Genomic DNA, 24,506 nt, shown 5'->3' with positions numbered 1-24,506 from the left:
CAGAGGACATGAGCAGAGATAGGAGAGAAACTAGAGAAATGTTAGGGCAGGGGGGAAAACTTGGAGGAATTTTGGCCTGATGAGTTAGGGGAAGGTAAGCAAGAGGCAGAGGCGGCCAAATTAATGTTCTCAATCTAATAGAGACAGAGGCAGCTGAATGGGTGGTCTTAATCTTAGTGACATAGAACTCTATGCACTCCTCATACTTGTTGGAGGTGAAGGTGGAGGAGGCAGTAGAGAGGAGTTTAAGAAGGTGGTTTGTTGTGTAGAAGAAAAGCCAGGGGTTATCTTTGGATTCCAGGATGTTACAGCCAAGAGGGGAGGCTTCATTGAGTTGGAAGGTGTCGTCCTCCATCAGCCAGGTTGCCGCCAAGACCATGATGTTTTGCAATCATCCACATTAAGCTCATGGATGGCAAGGTCCTTGTTCACAACTGAATGGAGGGAGATGTGGAGAGGGGCGCCGATAGCTGATCGCTGGCAGAGTCCACCGGGTTAACATTGGGAGGGGTGAGGTGGGGCGGGAAGGAGGCTGAAAAGATTAGCCCCCATCGGGTGCGCTGGGCTGGAAGTTTGACGAGAGAGTAGGATGGGGCAGTTGAGGTTGTGAGGTTGCTGTTCGTAAGGAGACAGCGACGAGGGCATTGAAGGGCCTTTTGGATGATGCCAAGAGAGGTACAGAGGGAAGCTGTAGGCTTATCTAAGAGGGAGTCCAGCATTGAATGGCGACAGGAGAGTAGGAAGGTCAAGGAGTTCTCAAGGTTTGGGATAGGGATTTAGGTGGGCAGAGTACCCGAGAGGGGAAAAATGAAAGAAGGCGTGAGCGGCCTTGGAGGAGTAAAGAGAAAAGAAGAATAAAGGGGAAATAGAAGTGATGGGCTTGGGTCCAGAGCAGCAGTAAATGGACACACGGAAATTCCAGTTACATAGGCCTGGTTATGTAGCAAGATTAGGATAGATGTATCTTGGTATTGGGAATAGAGAGGATACAATAGAAAGAAGTCCAGAGTTAAAGTCAGAGGTCCCATAGTGGAATAGCGTTGATGTAGGTAGGGTGGAGTCAGCTTGGAGCATCGCTGAACTGATGTCCAGGTTTGGAGGCAGATTGTGCAGGACAAGTGAGCCAGGGCTATTTGAGTATCGGAGGACATGTTGCTGGAGGTATTTCCATGGGAATGAAGAGCTAGCAGGTGTACAGAATCAATTGGGGAGGGGGAGGGGGTTGGTGCCAGAAAAACAGTGACGAAGTTGGAGGTCATCATAAAATCTAGAGATGGCGGAGAGATAGACTACTGCCCAGGAGAGTGAATTTCTGGCCAAGAACCAGCTAATGGACCAGTAGGACAATCATAAGCTCAGCAGGTAACAGCAGCAGTAGGGTATGGGTTGTAAGCCAGAAACAGCAACTAAATAACAAATCAGAGGCACAACAGCTGAATCTTGCAGCGTAGTCCAGTGGCGAAGCGTAGTCTTGACGGCAGAGAAGTCCAGGAATTTGGAAGCCAAATTTAAGCAAAGATCTTGTACTCACGGTAGAAAACGGAAAGTAGAAGTTCAGTGTTATCAAAATGGTCGGTGGGTGGACAGCAATGTTTCTGCTTAGCTGCTTGGCCACGCAGCAGTCTGGAAGTCCCGTGCAGGCTGCTCACTGGCTTTTCAATGGGAGAAACTACACGTGCAAAATTTTGAATGGGCCAAGCAGCCCGTTAAAGGGACTACAGACCAAAAAGAAAAATTAAGGGGAACATTGGTGGGCAGTGGGCCCAGGTAACTTTAAACTAGCAGTTAACTTGTAGTTAGGGCTAAAATGCACCCATTATTAGAGCCAGGAGAACTTAATGGAAGTGAGGAGATTGGGGGAGAAAGAGAAACGGATGGCTAAGGATCATGTTGCTCGGCAAAGGAGCTGCTAGGGAGCTGCCAACTCAGGAGCCATCTTTGATGTGTACCATTGTTCACCAAGATCCCAGATGCCCTGTTGACCCCAATGAGTTGTTATCAATTCGCACTTCCATCAATTTGCGGCACAAAATTAATTGAGAGTGAGGGAAAAAATCCAACTCTCGGCGAGATGCCCCGCTCCAGCAAACTCTGGGACTTTCCTCCTTTGACTTCATTTTATAGGTTTTAAAAAAATATATATAAATCTTGAACTTGATCTGTTTGTAGTAAATACTGCATTTTCTTTTTTGGGGCAACTTAGTAAGTCGTCAAGCCCAGCTGATCTAAATGAATTCGTGTCAATACTCTAACATTGTTAAAATTTGATATGCTTTGCTACATTGGTCAGTGTTTTAGAATTTAATACTACACTTGTGTGGACTGTATAATATAAGTATAAACCAATTCATTTGGTGTCACATTCCCAGTCAGATAATAATTATTGAGTGATTTTCAGCAGTCAAAATTTACTGTAATATGGTGAGATCTTTAAGCTTATTTTTTGAAATATTAAAGACTTTTTCGCCTCCTCATTTTCCCCTTACCTTCCCTCAGCTGAGCCCACACCATGCAGTGCATTTACCAATTTAGCTGTTGGAGGGAGACTGTTCAAAGTTCTTGTACTGGGTTTAAAATTTTCCTACTGAGCTACATCTGTTTCGCATATGTCTTATTTGCAATATATTCCACATGTTAATTTATGCACAGTAGTAAATGCCAGTATTAAGAGGTTTATATTCTTAAACATTTTGTTTAAAACTGTGAGTTCTACATTACATTGTTTGAAACGGCATGCAGATTTTGACATTCATAGTGTTTTTAATTTTTAAATTTAGCTGCTGGAAAACAATTAATATTGTGTCTCTTGAATCAGATTCAGGATGGGAAGAAATGTTGAGTAGGTGTGTGCATATATTTTTTTTGGAAAATACAATGTCAACTGGATTCGTGTAATAGTTGCAAACAGATCAAATTTAATCTTTTTATAGAACAAACTTTTATGCTTCTCAGAGCTCTAACGCTAACCTGCTATGTCATATAAAGAACATATGGACAGAACATGGAAACAGTAAGGTTCCATGAAGTGTTGAGGTGTAGTTTCAATTTCTCCACCCTCCAATATTAGCTGTTATTGTGAAGCATCAAGTTGGCACTATGCATCTTGAAACAGCATGAAATAAAGTTTTGTGCTCCAACTGGTCTTGCATACCTAGTTGTTAGTTCTGAATAACATTGGTTGAGATCGAGGGCACACAGGCTATATTTGCTATGTGGCTTGGAAATTAGGTGTACTTTCTATATCCATAAAATAAATCTAAATGACCAACTTCTAGCTGTAAATTAGAGAGCCATTGAAAATAGTGGCCCAGAATTTGCTGGAGCTTGCCCTGTTAGTTAGACTTTTTCCGTCGGACTTTTGTTCAAAACGTTTGGGCTGCAAATTTCTGAAAGTGCGAGGGATAGGGAGGTTGGACCTCCAGTTTACATTGGCCCTGAATTCGCAGTTGGCATGATGGTGTACTCTGAGCACACTGTCATTACCGCCTTTGAAATTGACCACATGTTCAAGCGTATGCACTAAATCCCGAACTTTCGATCTGTCAAGTTCTGACTCTGCATCGGTTTTGCTGCACATTTCACATTCCCATTCAAATCAACGTGCTGGCGAAAAGTTGGGCAAATTGCCACCTACTGCTCATTTAATTTATCCTGAATTTTTATGGCACGTGTAGGAGTCTGTTGCACAGTGTAAGAGGAGGGGAGAATGAGAACCTTTGAGCTAGGTTTATGTTGCAGCCCATAAAAAGCATCTTGATCGAGTTTTATGGTTCCTATCCAGAGGCCAGAAACATTAACTATCTGCTAAAGTGCACTAAAGTATTAATAATTATTTTAATATCAATGCATTTAGGTTAAACTGCAAATCAAAATAACTTCAGTTTATTGTGTTAAGTAAAACTTGAGGCTTGTTCATAAGAACATAAGAATTAGGAGCTAGAATAGGCCATTAAGCCCCTCGAGCCTGCTCTGCCATTCTATGAGATCATGGCTGCTCTACCTTAACTCCACTTTCCTGCACGATCCCCATATCCCTTGATTCCCTTAATATCCAAAAATCTATCAATCTCTGTCTTGAATATATTCAATGACTGAGCCTCCACTGCCCTCTGGGGTAGAGAATTCCAAAGATTCACCACCCTCTGAGTGAAAAAGATTCTCCTCATCTCAGTCCTAAATGGCCAACCCCTTATTCTGAGACTGTGACCTCTGGTTCTAGATTCCTCAGCTAGAGGAAACATTCTCCCTGCATCGACCTTGTCGAGCCCTGTAAGAATTTTGTATCTTTCAATGAGATCACCTCTCATTCTTCTAAACTCTAGCGAATATAGGCCTCGTCGACTCAATTTCTCCTCGTAGGACAATCCCCTCATCCCAAGAATCAGTCTGGTGAACCTTCATTGCACTCCCTCAATGGCAAGTATATCCTTCCTTGGGTAAGGAGACCAAAATTGTACACCATACTCCAGGTACCTTCTCACCAGGGCCCTATATAATTGCAGTAAGACATCTTTACTCTTGTACTCAAATCCTCTTGTAATAAAGGCTAACATAACATTTGCTTTATTAATTGCTTGCTGTACCTGCATGTTAACCTTCAGTGCTTCGTGTACATGGACACCCAGATCCCTCAACACCAATGTTTACCAATCTCACCATTTCAAAAAAAACTCTGCTTTCTATTTTTCCTACCACAATGAATAACTTCACATTTCGCCACATTATATTCCATTTGCCATGTTCTTTCCCACTCACTTAGCCTGTCTATATCCCCTTGAAGTCTCTTTACATCCTCCTCACAACTTACATTCCCACCTAGCTTTGTATAATCAGCAAACTTGATATATTACATTTGGTCCCCTCGTCCAAATCATTGATATAGATTGTGAATAGCTGGGGCCAAGCACCGATCCTTGCAGCACCCCACTAGTTACAGCCTGCCAACCTGAAAATGACCCGTTTATATTCCTACTTTCTGTTTTCTGTCCATTAACCAATCCTCAGTCCATTCTAGTATATTACCTCCAATCCCATGAGCCCTAATTTTGTTCAATAATCTCTTGTGTGGCAGCTTATCGAATGCCTTCTGAAAATCCAATTACACCACATCTACTTATTTATTCTGCAAGTTACAACCTCAAAAAAAAACTTGCTAACAGATTTGTCAAACATGATTTCCCTTTCATAAATCCATGTTGAATCTGCCCAGTCCTATTAATATTTTCTAAGTGCCCTGTTACCACGTCCTCAATAATAGATTCTAGCATTTTCTCTACAACTGATGTCAGGCTAACTGGTCTGTAGATCCCTATTTTCTCTCTCCCTCCTTTCTTACATAGTGGAGTTATATTAGCTACCTTCCAATCTGCGGGAGCCATTCTCGAATCTACGGAATTTTGGAAGATGACAACCAATGCATCCACTATCTCTATAGCCACCTCTTTCAAAACCCTAGGATATAGGCCACCAGGGGATTTATCAGATTTCAGTCCCATTAATGTCTCCAGTACTATTTTTTTACTAATACTAATTTATTTCAGTTCTTCATTCTCGCTAGACCCTTGGTACTTGACTACTTTCAGGAGGTTTTTCATGCCTTCTTCCGTGAAGACGGACACAATGTGTTTAATTTCTCTGCCATTTCCTTATTCCCCATCATACGTTCTCCTGTCTCAGCCCGTAGAGGACCCACATTTACTTTTGCTAATCTTTTCCTTTTTTCCATACCTATAGAAGCTTTTACTGTTTTTATGTCTCTCGCTAGTTTACCCTCATATTCTATTTCCCCTTTCTTCATCAATTTCTTGGTCCTCCTTTTGCTGAATTCTAAAATTCTCCCAATCCTCAGGCTTACTGCTCCTTTTGGCAACCTTTGATCTAATACTATCTTTAACTTCTGTTGTTAGCCACGGTTGGGCCACTTTTCTTGTGGAGTTGTTGATTCTTAAAGGAATGTGTGTTTGTTGTAAATAATGTATTTAAATGCAAGCCATTGCTTGTCTACTGTCATACCTTTTAATGTAGTTTCCCAATCTACCTTAGTCAACTCTCCCCTCATGCCTACGTAGTTTCCTTTGTTTAGATTTAAGACCGTAGTTTCGGATTTAACTGAATCATTTTCAAACTGAATGTAAAATTCTATCATATTATAGTCACTCTTCCCCAAGGACCCCTTGACTGCAAGGTTGTTAATTAACCCTTTCTCATTGCACAATATTAGATCGAAGATAGCCTGTTCTCTGGTTCCTCAATATACTGATCAAGAAAACCATCTTGTATATATTCCATGAATTCGTCCTCCATACTATTACTGCAAATTTGTTTTTGCCCAGTCTTTATGTAGATTAAAATCCCCCATGATTATTGTATTACCATTGTTACATGCGCCTCTAATTTTCCGATTGATACTCTGCCCTACATTACCACTACTGTTTGGGGGCCTATAAACAACTCCCAACAATGTTTTCCGTTCCATGCTGTTTCTTAGCTCCACCCAAACTGATTCTACTTCTTGATTTTCTGAGCTAAGATCCTTTCTCTCTACTGTCTTTATCCTATCCTTTTATTATTGGGGCTAACCCTCCTCCTTTTCCATTTTGCCTATCTCTTAAAATTTAAGTATCCTGGAATATTTAGTTCCCAACCGTGGTCACTTTGCAACTACGTCTCCATAATGGCTATTAGATCACATCTATTAATTTATCATATCAGTCCTTTTTATTTAAAAATATATATTTTTAATATTCAGCAATTTAAATGCCGAAGCCTGACATTAAATCGTTCATCAAAATGAATGCAAATCAAAGAAAAATGCTGAAGCAATTTTTTTGAAAATGCAATGGGAATTGTAAAAAAATAAATAAATAAAACCAGATCAACTGCTTAGATGGACTTTTTGCTGAGGTTAATGCTGTCCCGTCAGAAATTTCTATATTTCCTGATTGGCTAAGAGTCAGGAAGTGAAAGGAGCACTGCCCCACATGATCCCAGGTACGCTTGCAGTCAACGGTATGCTCCTGCGATCCATGAGCCACTACACTGCGCACAACTCGGCAGCGTTTCAAAGCAATTTTTCAAAAGGGGGCTTCGCCCATGGTAAGTGTGCATTTTGTTCAGGTGGTGGCGGTGTACTCTTTAGATAACCATTTTCTACCAAAGAGAGACACACTGGATAAACATCAACACAACCTGGTTGGGCTGAATGGCCTGCTTCCCCGCTGTAATGTCGATGTGTATGTAATTCTACATCGGTGTGAAGCATTTGTAGCTTCTGCCCTATGCTAAGCTGTATAGTGTAAATCAGGTGTCCTGACTTCAAAGCAGGATGGAACTTGCAGAAATTTCATTTCACTCTAGGAAGTTTTACCTTACTTGTGTTGGGCTGGACCCTAATTGTGGATTCAGGCTGTATTGACATTAAAGTGCACCACCCTTGCAATGCAAAACTGCTTCATTTTTATACTACAGTTGTTGTGTAAATACAACCTTGGAGTAAATAATTGTACAGGATACTCTGCATTCACTTGGGTGCATACAGGATATGTGATTCACTCGACTGTAGTGTTTAATGCAAAATGCCGTTGATGTAATTAGTGGGAGCGGTCGAAGTGTGTTACATTTAAGATTGTGTGCTATTCAGCGGCATTTATGCAGGGAAATTATGATTAAACCAAAAATTAAAATGTTGTTTTTTAATCAAAATTTATAGTTGTGAATTTTGTTAAATTTTATGAGACTGAAGTATCCAGAGTGCTGTTTATCTTGCAGCTAAGGCAATGATTTATGGTAAAGTTAATAACCTTTTAAAATAAGGTCTCTTTCTCTCTGTCTCACTTTGTGTCTCCACGCCCCTCTGTCTCCATGCCACTCTTTACAGATAGTGAAGGATTATTTGTATTTTTTTTTAAATATTGTTTTTCTTACAGATTTCTAGCATTTGTAGGTTTCACTTTTTTTTATCTGGAAAAATCATGAAAAATATTCAGCATTGGGTCTGAATGGTACCTGAGACTTGCATAATATTTATTGACTTTTTATTTTTCAGATTTAAGATTTTAATACTTCATGAAAGTTTGTGTGGATCTCTTTGCTCCAGCAAGCTGGATATTCTTCTAAACTTTAAAACAACATTTCTGGAGTGGACTTAATAAAAATAAGGATGCCTGCAATAAGAAGGCTCTTAAGAAGACGTTACTTGCCCTGGAAACTTGTGCTTGTAGCTTTTGTTTTTATCACATTTTTATTTCTGATGCATAGAGAAGTAGTTGGGACTGCGACACAAGAGCCATGGCTGAAAGAAATGGCAGTAAAGAAAGACAAGGTCTTGCACATGATGATGGGAGCAGTGAACAATCTAAGAGACGCAATTCCAAAAATGCAGATAAGAGCACCTATCAGAGAACAAGGCTCTATAGGCGTCAAAAAGCCCTGTTTGCCAGGATATTACACAGCAGTAGAATTGAAACCTTCCATGGAGCGGCTACCTGAGGATTCAAATGCCCCTGGAGCTTCAGGAAAGCCATTTCATACTGATAATCTGTCTCCAGAGGAACAGAAAGAAAAAGATCGAGGAAATGAGAAGCACTGCTTTAATGCTTTTGCAAGTGACCGAATTTCTTTACACAGAGACCTTGGACCTGACACACGACCACCTGAGTATGTTTTATATTTGCAACTAATTTCAAGCAATTCATTACTTTTGTGAATTATGGTTTACATGCCTACTTTTCATAAGACAGATCAATTTGAACTTGATGTTAGTATTCACATTTGATAAGCTTAAAAGCAAAGCAATTTAATATTTTAATAATCTGAAATTGGTTTGTAGGATAAGAGTGACCATGTGTTCATCAAACTTGTTGGGGAATGTATTTACATCCCAAGTTTAGCATCATTGGCAATTTTGCATTGATTAGCAATGTAAATCAGGAGTCAGAGCCCAACCTAACTCTGCAGTGATGTGGACCAAAATTCTCTGGAAACAGTAGTCTCCCATCACTTTGGTTTCACACTGCATAGAGTGTAAATCCAGTGCGGAGTGATGCCGATTTGCAAAGTGTTCAGGTGGCCAAACCTATCTTAATTTCAATGCTTAGAATGCAGAGTTTCTTCCCTCCCTGTTCTCCAAATGTTTACATTTCTATCTTTTGGGAGACATCTCTATCCATGCATATATGAAGAGCTCTCCCCTAAACAGGATAGTTAAAGTTCCAGATAGGCAGGAGCCAAAACTGTTCTGCCTAAGTGGAACCTGAACTGCAGTGGCTGGTCTCGGACTGGTGACTGCAGTTAAATGCACTCTTGTGTACCCCTTGAATATAATCTGATTGTCTTTTAAAGTTCAAAAAACTTTCAGAATTAATGCAAGTCCTTTGATGAAGTAATTCATTTAAGACTATTAATATAAAGATTTCTAACTAATTTAATTCAAAGTAACAATATTATTGAGTTGAATATCTATTCTGAACTGCTAAATATTCAGTTTAAGTAATTGATTTTATACATTGTAATAAAGCTTTCCAGTTTATATCAAAACTTAAAGGAGGATTTTATTTGTTTTATATGCAATTTTTATTACAAAACGTTGCATATTTAAGCAAAGTTATATTCCATTCTATGAATGAAGACTAATTCTGAATTGTAAAGACCTTGTTTAGAGTTCAAAGTTATCGTACAATACACTACATTTAGTTTCTATTTAAGACCGGAAAGCACGTATATATTGATCCATAAGATATCATGTATTTCCTTTCTTTTAAAACATACAACAGTAACGCACTACTGACTACTAAATATTTTTAGAAGTATAAAAGATGCAATGTAGTCTTTAACATAAAGAATCATAGACATTTACAGCACGGAAGGAAGCCATTTCGGCCTATCGAGTTGGTGCCGGTCAACAAAGCTATCCAGCCTAATCCCACTTTCCAGCTCTTGGTCTGTAGCCTTGTAGGTTACAGCACTTCAAGTGCTCATCCATGTACTTTTTAAATGTGGTGAGGGTTTCTTCCTCTACCACCCTGTTGGGCAGTGAGTTCCAGACTCCCACCACCCTCTGGATGAAAAAAATTCCCCTCAAATTCCCTCTGAACCTCATACCAATTACTTTAAATCTATGCCCGCTGGTTGTTGACCCCTCTGCGAAAGGAAATAGTCCTTCACATATAAAATCATTCACTGCTGAGCTGTAGCTATTTCATAGTATTTTTGCATTTAGAAAGGGAGGGATGTTTGGATGTAGAACAATTTTGCGCGAGTTGCAAAAAGTAGGTAGTGCATGATTTGATATTTTGAGCTTTATAAAAAGCAGTAAACTTGAGTTTATTTCTAACAGTTGTATAGAATATCATGGCAAAATTCCATTTAGTTGGAATCTGTCCAGAATTATATATGTTATTATAAAGGTCTCCAATGAGAAATTAACAAGTAACTGAACCACGAATCATTGTTGCTCAGCAGCAGCTATTAGTGGAGATTGCTTCAGAATAGATCTACTAAACATAGGATGAAGTGTTTGATCTTCTCTTACCGTTGTACTAGATACATAAGTAAAAGGACAAACAAGGTGAAGGTCCTGTCGCTGTAATAAATATGTAGCCAAGAATAACATTTTTGTCCGTGAATTTCAACAAATCTTCAAAAATCCTTATAAAATGTTTTTTTTTCCAGATGTATTGAGCAGAAATTTAGGAGATGTCCTCCCCTGCCTACTACTAGTGTGATTATAGTGTTTCACAACGAAGCTTGGTCTACTTTGCTCAGGACTGTTTTCAGTGTAATGCATACTTCGCCCGCTATATTTTTAAAAGAGATAATTATGGTGGATGATGCGAGTACAGATGGCAAGTACAAGCTACCATCAATACATTTATTTCATACGAGTGATTTAAAATGAAGCATTTTTGTGCTATCTGTTCGACGGCTTCATAATTTACATCGTATATAAGACCAAAATAGCCAAGTTTCTACTTCAATTTTTAAAATACTATTTAAGTATAATTTTGAAAAGATTTAAACCTACTGTGTGCATCCTGAAACTGTGAGCAGATACTACTAATTTGAGATTAAACATAGCTAAGTATTCACATAAATTTACTTAAAATATTTTAGTGACATAAAATGGTCATTAAAATATTAATATTCAAACACTGATATTGGAAGTTTTTATATTTATTTTGTAAGAGGATTGCAAAATTAGACCAGTTTGTATTGCATACCTCAATTTAGGGTAAATGTCCTGACTTTCTAATTTCATTATGATCATGTTACATCTATTCAGATAGTGAGCAATAGATTCATGAAGAAATAACTCATGAAGAAATAGCTTTGGATATAGAATGAATGTCGTTGTTCAATGCTTGCAGTTACATTCTGATTCCTTAACTTTTTTCAACTAATGATGCTCATTTGAAATGGCTGCAGTGACAATGTGAAGTAACCAAATATTTCTATCCACAGATTACTTAAAAGATCAATTAGATAATTATGTGAAGCCATTTCAAATAGTTAAAGTTGTTCGGCAGCAGGAAAGGAAGGGGCTAATTACTGCAAGGTTGCTGGGAGCTGCAATAGCCACAGGAGAAGTCCTGACCTTCTTGGATGCCCACTGTAAGTTGACCAATTTTGACTATTAGATAGCTGATTATAACAATTTTTTGAATAATAATCATAAACAATACCGTTCTGAGAAAGTAAGTTAGCATTTGCAGTATGTTTGTTTTATGTTGGAAATAGCCAAGTTTAAGGCTATCTCTGGATACTTTAATAATCAGGAGTGACTGTAAACCAATCTGGTAGGTATTTTGTGTTTAATCAGAGTTTAAGACTGATTATAACACATTAGTTATACAGCAAAAACATACAACCATGACAAGTAGCTGATACTGATCCAATCAGACAAACAGCTGGCACACATGAGCAGTTCTCTGGCTTGCAGCCTCTCTTTCTTCTAGAGCTTCCTTCGGTAAAGCATGGGATTGCGCAAACAGCGTTCGACCAGTCCAACTTCTGTTTTGCTTTCCCCTCACAGTTTGTTAGGACTGCCTTGAGGAGGCTTACTTTTATTCTCTTTTTAGGGGCGGGCCTGACATAGGATATTAACAAGACCTTTTTTTCCTAAAACCTTAATACCCAATGACGTATCGATTCTTGTGCCAAAGCCCGCCCTAAAGATTTCTTATGATTTTGACCATGCGTCTTTCTCTGTTTATATTTTCCCAGGGTTTCCATCCTTTGAAATTTGTATCTTCTCTCTTTCGTCTGTATTCTGCCTTGGGTCCCATGAGGCCAAACCAGAAAACTGCTCACTTCAGAGTGTTGCCTCCTTTATAACGCAGCAAATGTTTAAAACATTGGGCTAGATTTTCAACAAGTTTTCCGCCTGGAAAACTACTTTTTTGGCGCTAAACGAGTCACACAACATTTTGCGCTTGGGTGGAAATTTTGGCAGTGGATTTGCGGCAGCATTTGGATGACATCAATTGGCGTGCAACACTGTGCTATCACCCCGGGTGGAAAATTCGTCGATATCGCCCGTTTTACCGTCCGCCCGAAACCCGCCAGCAAAAACCAGAGCGCACCTGGCGCTAACAGCTCCATCTTGAAAACCGAGCAGAAGTTCAGTGCATAAAAGGATTTGGAGACGAAGGCTGCGTTTTACCACAGTGAAGTTTTATGTGAGTTTATAGTTCGTATTAAAGGATATTTAAGGACATTTTTTTTTAAATGGCTATGCTATGTCAGCCATTGTTACTGGCTGCTTTTTGTATGCAGCCCAAGCTGGAATAAGGCTTATCTATAAACATTTTGAGTGTAATCTAAGAGGTCGCAGATGTATGGGGAGGAGCCCTTACCCTCCACGAGTTTACAGGGAATAGAGCTCATACCTGCAGCTCTCTGAGGCACAGTGCATTAGAAGGCTGTGATTCCAAAAAGAGATGATCACCGAGATATGCCAGTTCAATAAGAGAGACCTACAGCCAACCTCTTTCTTAGATGGTCCCTCGATTCAAGGATGACTTGCTTCTACGCCAAAAGAGGATGCGTTCAATGAGTTCACAGGTGTTTGAATGAAGGACCTAATATTTCAGTTCCCAAACTGCATATTGAAGGGTGAAAGATGCCTGTGCGTGGATTTTTTTACTGTGTGGTGGCCGTTGCACACCAGCTACCACACAGGCTTGACAGAGCTAGGTCTTGGTCCAGTGGCAAGGGTTCACCAAGGCGACTTGAGACCAGCTCTGCTGCACGGACATATTGCAGTGTGGGCTGGCCCGTGCTGCCCCATGGCCCACACCTCTTCTATTTCACGAACTCGCACCTCTCCTGGGCCTTGATTATGTCGCTCTGCAATCTCTCGCCACTCCGTCACCCTGACCTCGCTTCTCCTGCTGTACCTGCCCACGGTCCAATCAGTGACCTGGATTATGGTGATATCCAATCCAGTCGCCCTCTTCATTGCCATCTCTCTCCTGCGCCAGCTCTCGCTGCTCCCCGGAGTGGTATGCCGCCACACTGATCCTTTTAAGGCCTCGATCCTTGCAGAATTTCCTTGCAGGTCGGGACCACACTGGATGCCGGGCCGCCATGCTGCTCCTCCTTTTAAGGCCCCGACCTGCTGCAGATGTTCCTCACAGCCTACCAGCGGCAACAGGACTGCACTGCCCGTCGAGATGAAGGTGACTGCAGCACTTGCCTTCTATGCCTCCGGCTCCTTTCAGGCTTCAGCAGGGGACATATGTGCCATCTCGCAGTACGCTACACATTGCTACATTCGCCACGTGACTACTGCACTGTACGCATGCAGGATGGTCTTCATAAACTTCCCACTGACCAAGGAGGCACAGAATGAGAGGGCTGTAAGTTTTGGACAAATTGCTGACTTCCCCAAGGTCCAGGGCGCCACTGGCTATAAGCACATTGCCCTGCGAGCACCTTTACTCAATCCAGAGGTTTACCGAAACCAAAAGGCATTCCACTCCATGAATGAACGGATCTTTTGTGACCATATTCAGCGGATCATGGAAGTAAATGCCCAATATCCAGGGAGCATCCATGATGCTTTCATCTTGTGCAAGAGCAGTGTCTCATGCTTGTTCGAGCATCAACCACAAGGCCAGAGCTGGATGCTGGGGGACAAAGGTTACGGCCTCGCCACCTGGCTCATGACCCCCCTTCTGGAACCCTCAGACAGAAGCTGAGCATCGCTATAATGCGAGCCATACAGCCACACCCAACATTGTCGAACAGACAATTTGAGTGCTCAAGCAGCGCTTCCGATGCCTGGACCACTCTGAAGGCTGTAATACTCCACTCAGCAGGTCTCTAAGTTCATTGTGGTTTGCGACATGCTTCACAACTTAGCCATCATGAGGGAACAGAATTTGCCACTGGGGACTGCAGGCCCACCTCAGGAGAGAGGGTACGAGGAGCCTGGTGAGAAATCCATGCCACCACCACAGGGGAGGCCTCATGGAGTTTTTGCCACTGCAAAAGCCTTATGTCAGCAGCTTTGCTTGAAGAGTGAACGGCACGTTTGACTGTTGCCTGCCCACTCTATCCCACCATGTTGACCATTCCCAATCTTATTCTGCAAATGAGACACTACACAGAAATAGTTAAGGTGAACAAAATAATTTATTAAACATTGTAAACGTAATTGAGAAACTGGAATAACATTTATTAAACATTATTGTGAACTTTTATAACTTAACAGAATTAGGAAACTTTTTAAAAACTTTTATAAAATAGCAGCAACGACGAAACAATGACCCTTGCACCGAACATCTTTTACCTCCGGCTCCTCCACCCTAACCCCCCCTCCTTCGCATCATGACCCTACTCAAGTTGGCACCAAGTCATCATCTAGCAAGGCGGCCAGCGTCCTGTTGTATTAGCGGGAGTGGAGGTGCCATGTGTGGATCCACTGGAGAAGCTCGGGGTATGGAAGGCCCAGCTTGTGAGTGATGAGCCTCTTGCTTGGCGTCGTCACTCACAGGTGATGTAGGTCTGGGTGTGACACTGGGGACTGCAGTGTTAAAGATGGAGGCCATCAATTGTGCGCAGGCATTGACAGTCTCGCAGGTTTCGTGGCTCGCACGGACAACCTTGTGACCTGACCGCCGTCACATTCACAGATAGTGCTGCGATGCTTGTGGGAATCCTACCCAATATCTCTAGGAGCTGTCAGGTAAGCTGGACCTCTCCCTGGATTGTTGCACCATGTCCAGGTGTGTGTCTGCCTGTCTGTCGTCAAACTGGCTTTGCCCACTCACCCTCCGGAGATGTAGCATATAGGATTTAGCTTCGGGAGAGCATTGCTGCACGCCACTTATACTTGGGGCCTTGGATGGCTAAAAACCCGCAAATGTTTCTTCGGAGGAAAAAGAGGTGGAGAGTGCCCCCTCCACCCCCCCCCCCCCCTGGAATAGGCTGCTCCTCTCCTTGAAGTTCCTCGATCTCGATCTCACCCTTGTCTCCTCACCCCCCCCCCACATGATGACCTGAGGTGGAGGCTTCCCTTGGAGGATGTGGCGCATGTGACTCCTCATCTGGAAATGGAAAACAACAGATAAGTGGTTAGCAGCAGGGGAGGGGGCAGGGTGACATGAGTAAGGTCATATAGCACACGCTCATTTGCAGGACCGCCACTACTCCATTATATGTTGTTCACAGACACTGCATCACATTGCCCCAACCCAGCATGGGGATTTTGCAGGACTTAACCTCACTTTTGAACGGGGGCTCAGCACCCTCACTGGCAGTTGCCCTCCCTGAGGTACCAAACAAACCAGCCACTCTTTCATCGAGATCTGTCAGAGGCATGGTTCGGGTGGACTGCCGCCTGTCCGCCACTACTCCAAACAGTTGTGGAACATCTTTCTCTGCAAAGCTGACGATGGGAATAGTTCCCATAGGGCCTGTAAGCTCTTGTGGCACACACAGATAGCTATCATACTGTGTGCATTTAGTACAGGCCTCTGTTTAATGGTCATGGAAGTCTCATGTGGTTCATGAAGACATCGAAGTGCAGAAACATCTTTTAAGATCTCAGAAAGCAATCTTAATATTGTGTAAAAATCATTCATGGCAAATAAGGTGCAACATTCAGCCTACCTATAACAACATGTGTCAGATTTATAATTTAAGTAATGGAGTGCCATCAATAAAAATATTACTTGCTCTAATGACCATGCAGTGGTCATTGAACCTCTTGCGGCACTGGGTGTGGGTCCTTCAGATGTCGTCGATATAAGACACCTCAGTGATGCTAGTCCAAATGCGGAAAAACCTCCACCGCTCCATTCCACCATCACCTTTCCACAGCAGTGATAAGGGCCTCGTTGGCCTCATTGCTAAACTTTCTTGCTCACTGCCTGCTTACATCTCCTTCCATCACTCTAAAAATGGCTGATTCAGCCCTGGGTGTACTGCACATGCGTGGGCGCTTCCTGACAACTGACCAGAAGAGCGGGAGGAAGAAAAAAGTGGCAAAAAAAATTGTGCATGTGCAGAAGATCCATTTTTTTGTCGGCCACAAATTTTGGCTCTGGCGCAGTTGTGCAATGCCGGATTTATCGCTATTGCTCTTCACTGTTTGGAGAATTTTGCTCTGGTAGTAACAGTACCCAGCGATTTATAAAAAAAAAAAACATTCTGCTGCAATTATTGCCTAAAAACAGGCGAAATTGCAAAAGCCCAGTGTCTTAAAGATACATAAACAAAGTTGAAGTTTTAACTTGAAAACAACAGATAATGGTTCATAGTGCAGAATGCTTTAACATCTCAACAGGGTACCAAAACATTAGCATTTCTAAGCATCTAATATCAGTCTAAGGAGACATTTCATCTCCAGTTCAAAACAAGGATTTAAACACTGTATTCTTTGTGTCAGTTTTATACATTTTGAGCCCCTGATTTCTAACACTTATACTAATCCTTATTAAAGAGTGCACAACTGTAGACTGGTTTACATTTTACAAATATTATGATACGTGAATTGCTTCCAGGAGGTTAGCCACACTGGGCTAATGCAGTTACATTTTATAATGCAAGTTATTATTGTAATCCATGAATTATATTTACTGGTAATTATGATCATTTCAAGTTACTCTCTCTCTTTGGTGGTTATACAAAAGCTCCTAGTCCAACAATATTCCCAGGAGAGAAGTGAACTCGCGTATTAAAATTAAGTGAAGAGAGGGTCAAAAGACAAGTCAAATAAGTTACCTGAAAATAAACTGAATTTATGATTGGTGTAATTGATCACATTTAATTTTCTAGTCTATATGATCACTGCCACTTAAAGATTGGCTATAATGCCTAAGGAAACAGTGATCAAGCTGCCTATTAAAGAGGAAAAATGTTAGAAAAAGCCTGATCCTCAAAATCAAATGTAAAATTGCATCTAATGGGAGATCTCTTCTTTTAACTTGTCTTTGTTAATCCAATTCAAAATTGAATGGGATAGGAAAGGAAGAGTACATTATGTTGAAAGTTTCCTCTTCCTCTCCCCAAACAATTTACACCTTTCATATGCTAAGATGTGTTCTTTTATTGATTCCAATTTCCCACTTGTTTATATTCACTGTGGAATATATGTTGCATATCATGTAAGATATTGTGAATATCTGTATACTAATCATCATTAAGAAACCTGCACAGAGCAATGAATCATCTTGGAGCTAAAAATTGCTTTGTTTGATTTAGTAGTCTGGGATCACTTAAAAATGTACATTATGGTAAGTCAATTGGAGTTATTTGGACTCCGCTGGCTATTTACTTTGAATGTGATCAATTAATATTATCAAAAACTTTTTTTCTGTTAGGTGAATGCTTCAGTGGTTGGCTGGAGCCTTTGTTGAGCAGAATAGCTGAGAATTACACAGCTGTGGTGAGCCCTGATATATCCAGCATTGATCTCAATACATTTGAAGTGATTAAACCAAATCCATATGGACAAAATCATAATAGGGGTAACTTTGACTGGAGTCTGTCATTTGGATGGGAATCCCTTCCTGACCATGAGAAAAAAAGAAGGAAAGATGAAACTTATCCCATCAAGTAAGTTTAAATGTTTAAATTTTCAAAATGCTCGGGTGATAGTTCTTGCATTAGTGTGTTAGTATAATTAATATCAGTTAAATATTCTGATAGATACTAGTTAATCCCCCATGGCATTGCACAAAAGGAGTCAAGACGTTAAAGTCTGGAAAGTTCTTGATCTCGAACAAAATGACGACAGTGCACCATAAAACAGTAGATAACAGAAATTTACAGTATGAGAAACAAACTGAGTAAATTGGAGAACATGAATCGCAAAAAAAAGTGTATTATTGCTTTTGTTAGACTGTACAAAATTAAAGCAGGAAAATTGAAACCAGAAATGTATAGAACCATATGGATGACTACTTGTTTAAAAGAAAAGGTGAACCCGGTGTAGGAATAAATTAATGAATACTGGCCATCATTGAATGAATAAATTGATTGAAGTGTTTGAAAACTAACAGCAATAGGTACAGCACAAAATTAATAGATTAATGCAACAGCAAGTAGCAGGAAATTAATAAGTTAACACAACATGGGCACAATTGAATTAATGAATAGATAGAACGGTGGTCCACAACTTGTATTTATATAGCTCCTTTAATGTAGTAAGACATTCCAATGTGAGTTATCAAACAAAATCTGACACCGAGCCCATAAGGAAAAATTAAGGCCGATGACCAAAAGTTGCTCATAGAGGTAGCTTTGAAGGAGTGTCTTAAAGGAGGAAAGAGAGGTGGAGAGATTTGGGAAGGGAATTCCAGAGCTTGGGGATTAGGCAGCTGAAGGCATGGCCACCAATAGTTGAGCAATAAAAGCAAGGATGCTCGAGGCCAGAATTAGAGGAGCGCAGATATCTCTGATGGGTTGGCGGGTGGGGCTGGTTGAAATTAGAGATGGGGAGGGACGAAGCAATGAAGGGATTTGAAAATGAGGATGAGAATTTTTAAAATTGAGGTTTTGCTTAACTGGGAGCCAATGTAGGTCAGCAAGCACAGAGGTACACAAGACTGATTCTCTACAGAGAGAAACTGCAGGCACTCAACCTCACAATTAGTAAAAACCTTCAGAACTAGTGGAAGGGAGAGAGAAAATCAATGGACCAAGGAGAAATAAGTAAATCATTAGTACCATCTTTTAGCTGCTGGCTCCTGAGGAAGCTTTCCTCTGGATACCTGATGATTCTTACTATTTTATCTCTTTCTCTTATTTATGTAATACCACAGTTCAGAAGGTTTACCACCTACTCATGGCACAAAAATGCAGCTTTGCCAGTCACTCATATCCTGCTACATAATGATAGCACTAACAAGAAAACAATCAAGCCAATTATCTCTAATTTACAACAGATAAGGCATAAACGTGTTGCCCATTTTATTGGACTTGTTTTTTGGGAGAGAAGGCTGTCTGAATCTTGGCAAAATAAACTTCATGGCTCACGAGATATTTAATATTGTGTCTCACTCTTATTTTGCAGGTCACCAACATTTGCTGGTGGGCTATTTGCTATCTCCAAACAATATTTTCAACTCATAGGTAGTTATGATGACCAGATGGAAATCTGGGGTGGTGAAAATATAGAAATGTCTTTCAGGGTAAGTTTTGGTGTTTTTTGTTGCAAATTCTCAAATTAGATTATTCAAGTGGCTTGTTAATGCTGTTCGTTTTCAAGCTGCTGTGTCCTGTAATTTTAATCTATCAACATATTGCGCCTTAAAATTGGTGACCTTGTTTGTCAGTTCACCAAAATTATGTGCATTGAGCATATATTTTTCCACTTCTACCTCTTCTAAGTAGGTTTTTGCATAACGCTCATCACTGGGACTGTGTTCAGTCAGCAAAAAGTGACATTTGAACTAGATGAGATGACCACTTTGAGCATCTCACTATCAAGTGGGTGGTTGACATGGGTACTGAATTAAATTCAGAACTATAAGTAATCTGGTTTAGGATGTTTCTGCTTACCGTGCAAATATACAGGTTTTGTTCATTATGGACTCCATTTCTTTTGCTTTGGACTGTTTGCCTTTTTAATGTATAAGGAAGGAAAAACATTAATGCATGAACACTATCAAAGCTTAATTATAGTATACATCCCAGAGTCCTTAAGGAAGTGGCCCTAGAAATAGTGGATGCATTGGTGATCATTTTCCAACAGTCTATCGACTCTGGATCAGTTCCTATGGACTGGAGGGTTGCTAATGTAACATCACTTTTTTTTTAAAAAAGGAGGGAGAGAGAAAACAGGTAATTATAGACCGGTTAGCCTGACATCGGTGGTGGGGAAAATGTTGGAATCAGTCATTAAGGATGAAATAGCAGCGCATTTGAAGAGCAGTGATAGGATTGGTCCAAGTCAGCATGGAATTATGAAAGGAAAATCATGCTTGACAAATCTTCTGGAATTTTTTGAGGATGTAACTAGTAGAGTGGACAAGGGAGAACCAGTGGATGTGGTGTATTTGGACTTTCAGAAGGCTTTTGACAGGAAGAATGTTCCCAATGTTGGGGAAGTCCAGAACCAGAGGTCACAGTCTAAGGATAAGGGGTAAGCCATTTAGGACCGAGATGCGGAGGAACTTCTTCACCCAGAGAGTGGTGAACCTGTGGAATTCTCTACCACAGAAAGTTGTTGAGGCCAATTCACTAAATATATTCAAAAAGGAGTTAGATGAGGTCCTTACTACTAGGGGGATCAAGGGGTATGGCGAGAAAGCAGGAATGGGGTACTGAAGTTGAATGTTCAGCCATGAACTCATTGAATGGCGGTGCAGGCTAGAAGGGCCGAATGGCCTACTCCTGCACTTATTTTCTATGTTTCTATGTTTCTATGTCCCACACAGGTGGTGTGCAAAATCAAAGAACGTGATATTGGGGGTAATGTACTGATATGGATAGAGAACTGGTTGGCAGACAGGAAGCAGAGAGTCGGGATTAACGGGTCCTTTTCAGAATGGCAGGCATTGACTGATGGAGTGCCGCAGGGCTCAGTGCTGGGACCCCAGCTCTTTACAATATATATGTTAATGATTTAGGTGATGGAATTGAGTGTAATATCTGCAAGTTTGCAGATGACACTAAACTTGGTGGCGGTGTGAGCTGTGAGGAGGACGCTAAGAGGCTGCAGAGTGACTTGGACAGGTTAGGCAAGTGGGCAAATACATGGCAGATGCAGTATAATGTGGATAAATGTGAGGTTATCCACTTTGGGGGCAAAAACACGAAGACAGAATATTATCTGAATGGTGGCAGATTAGGAAAAGGGGAGGTGCAGTGAGACCTGGGTGTCATGGTTTATCAGTCATTGAAAGTTGGCATGCAGGTACAGCAGGCGGTGAAGAAGGCAAATGGTATGTTGGCCTTCATAGCAAGGGGATTTGAGTTTAGGAGCAGGGAAGTCTTGCTGCAGTTGTACAGGGCCTTGGTGAAGCCCCACCTGGAATATTGTGTTCAGTTTTGGTCTCCTAATCTGAGGAAGGACGTTCTTGCTATTGAGGGAGTGCAGCGGAGGTTCACCAGACTGATTCCAGGGATGGCTGGACTGACATATGAGGAGAGACTGGATCAACTGGGCTTTTATACACTGGAGCTTAGAAGGATGAGAGATCTCATAGGAACATATAAGATTCTGACTGGACTGGACAGGCTAGATGTGGGAAGAATGTTTCCGATGTTGGGGAAGTCCAGAACCAGGAGACCCAGTCTTAGGATAAGGGGCAGGCTGTTTAGGATTGAGATGAGGAGAAACTTCTTCACTCAGAGTTGTTAACCTGTGGAATTCCCTGCCGCAGAGAGTTGTTGATGCCAGTTCATTGGGTATATTCAAGAGGGAGTTAGATATGGCCCTTATGGCTAAAGGGATCAAGGGGTATGGAGAGAAAGCAGGAAAAGAATGATCAGCCATGATCTTATTGAATGGTGGTGCAGGCTCGAAGGGCCGAATGGCCTACTCCTGCACCTATTTTCTATGTTTCTATATTTGATGAAGATTTCAGCCTAATGTATTGTACACATCACTCAGGATAACTGGTGCAGACCAAATTTGATTTGCAACCTGATAACTATACAATGGAAATTTGATTCCTGGGCAGCTGAATAACCACAGTGGAATGGCTGTTTTACAGTATTGTGTTACATGTAATGCACTACATTAACCAGTCAGGCATGTGCACAGGGGATATTTTATAATGCATTGGTTTCCCAGTGCCATACTGTAGCCTATAATATTCACCACAATAACTTGCGTAGCACTTTTAACATAGAAAAATGTCCCACAATGCTGCACAAAGGAAGTGGATAAATATTTGAAAAATAACATTTTTAAAGGGCAGGGTACTGGATTAAGTAGATAGCTCTTTTAGAGAGCTGGCATAGGTGTGATGGGTCAAATAGCTCCTACTGTGCTTTAAAATATCTATGGAAGCAGACAACAAGCAGGAGTTGGGGAAGGTGATCAAATGTATACTTGAAGGAGGTTTTGAGGAGGCTTTTGAAGGCGCAGAAAAGTTTGTAACAAGGTATATGAGGTTAGAAAGACCATTCTAGAGTGCAAAGACTGACCGCTAAAGTCTTGCTACCACTAGTAGAGTGAAGAGAGGGCAGGATACACAGTAAGCCAGAACTGGAAGAGCCGAGGATCCAAGTTTGGAATTGAGAATGGGGAAGTTTCCAGATGTAGGATAGGGTGAGACCATTAAGGGAATTTTAAAAGGATAAAGCTTTTTAAAATGAATATGTTGGGAGGTGGGTAACCAGTACAGGTGGGCAAGGACAGCAATGATAGGTGAGTGGAATAGGTCAGCTAAGGTAGATGTGGGTGGCAGAGTTTTGAACAAGTTAAAGTTTGCATAGGATAGAGCTTGGAACGCTGAGGGAAAGTGTTAGAAAAGTTGAGCTTGGATGGGAAGGAGATATGGATAACAGTTTTAGTAGTAGCCGGGGCAAGAATAGGGATGAAGCTGAAGATGTTGGAGATTGAAATAGCCAGTCTTAGTTATGGTTCGGGTGCGGAGTTTGAAGCTCTGCACAGGGTCAAACCATATACTGAGGTTATGCACTGTGGTTCAGCTTGAGTGAGCAGCTGGAGTGTGAATGGAATCCTGGCTATTGTGTATAGATTCGAATGGAAATTGAACAAAGCTTTTGGTGCTGTTGATAAGTTGGCGTGTTCTGGCTTGTACGAGATTTGATGTCAAACAAACAGATCAAATGCATCAACACCAATTTTTGAAAATTTTATTTTGTAAACCTTTTGTGAATGATATCTTTTCAAATACCTATTAAAATGGGCTGGATTTTCGAGAAGTTGCGAAATTCGCAAAGCCTGGGCGGGATCCTCGGGTACCTGTTTGTGGTGGCGCTTCCAAGTACCGCCGGGGAGAGGTGCAGCGTCGCGGATTGCATTTGCGTCGGACTTTTGGCTCTCTTCCGACCCGTACGCCACGCCCAGAATACTGACAATTCAAACCTGTCTGTGCAGCCCAGCAGCAGTGGTAAGTACAAAAACCTGCAAAAAAGATAAGTTAAAGTTTTTATTTTCAATTTTTTTGCAGCGATTCGATAGCAAATGTTTTTTGGATTTTTTTTTCTTTTCCCCCTCCCAAGGCGCCTCTCGCAGCGCTCCTGTACCCGGTCTTAATTTGGTGAAACTCTCGTTTTTGTGCCGCGAATCTTCGTGCAACTCCCTCTCTTACCGATGCGCTCCTGGCGCAGACGTAAAGCCCGAAAGTTCAGGCTTAAAATGGTAGTGTAGCGCAAATGGTAAGTTTTATGTATTGCTACCATTTTCGCCGAAAAACCCCAAAAGCTGAAAATCTGGAAGTTTTCATCAGATGTAGTGTAAGAACTAGTCAACTGCTGTTTTGTAGAATGTTAAAATATCAAAGAATTATTTTTCACATCAGGGTAGAAATGCTAATTCTGGATTTGGCCATTAACATTTGACATTTCAAACAACAACTTGCATTATATAGCGCCTTTAACAGGAAAACATCCCAAGGTGTTTCACAGAAGTGTAATCGGACAACATTTGACAACAAGCATTGGAAGGAGATATTGGGAAGGGTGAAATGGCTGTTAATCTGGACCAGACCAGACAACAATTTATCAGTTCAGTGCCCTGTGGTTCCTTGTTGTATGTGCATCATAGCCTGTATTATATGTTCACATTTAAAGGGGGTTTTCATCAAAGTGTTTAGTAATGTTTTTTTTCATTTGAAGAGGAACTACATGTCAGTTGTTGCACTAAAATTATACTGAAGTGTTGCCATTTATATCATGCTTGTAAACAAATGTTTGTAGAACATTTTTTTGTGTGAGAACATCACTTTAATTTTCTGCAGATTCTTGTGCCTGGGCAGGATAATCTTTTTGAAACAGATTTTTTTCATACAAGAATTTTCCTATCAAATTTATTCTGACTTTAGTAACTACTGAACAGATAATTTACATTGCTTAATTAGCTG

The 24,506-nt window shown here is 41.0% G+C and overlaps 1 protein-coding gene across 1 annotated transcript in view; it reads left to right on the top strand.

Annotated features, from left to right (window-relative positions):
* galnt3 (UDP-N-acetyl-alpha-D-galactosamine:polypeptide N-acetylgalactosaminyltransferase 3 (GalNAc-T3)) overlaps positions 1 to 24,506 on the top strand; it is a 116,445-nt gene that overhangs the window by 11,821 nt on the left and 80,118 nt on the right. Inside the window, exons 2-6 of the mRNA XM_070874592.1 lie at positions 8,045 to 8,655; positions 10,669 to 10,841; positions 11,458 to 11,607; positions 17,826 to 18,060; positions 19,520 to 19,637. Coding sequence (XP_070730693.1) covers positions 8,159 to 8,655; positions 10,669 to 10,841; positions 11,458 to 11,607; positions 17,826 to 18,060; positions 19,520 to 19,637 — 1,173 coding nt within the window. The 5' untranslated portion in view covers positions 8,045 to 8,158. The remainder of the gene's footprint in view (positions 1 to 8,044; positions 8,656 to 10,668; positions 10,842 to 11,457; positions 11,608 to 17,825; positions 18,061 to 19,519; positions 19,638 to 24,506) is intronic.

This window comes from Pristiophorus japonicus, chromosome 3 (assembly GCF_044704955.1).
Source record: "Pristiophorus japonicus isolate sPriJap1 chromosome 3, sPriJap1.hap1, whole genome shotgun sequence".
Classification (NCBI taxonomy): Eukaryota; Metazoa; Chordata; class Chondrichthyes; family Pristiophoridae; genus Pristiophorus; species Pristiophorus japonicus.
Note: the sequence above shows the minus strand (reverse complement) of the source record. Positions and strands in the feature narration are given on the sequence as shown.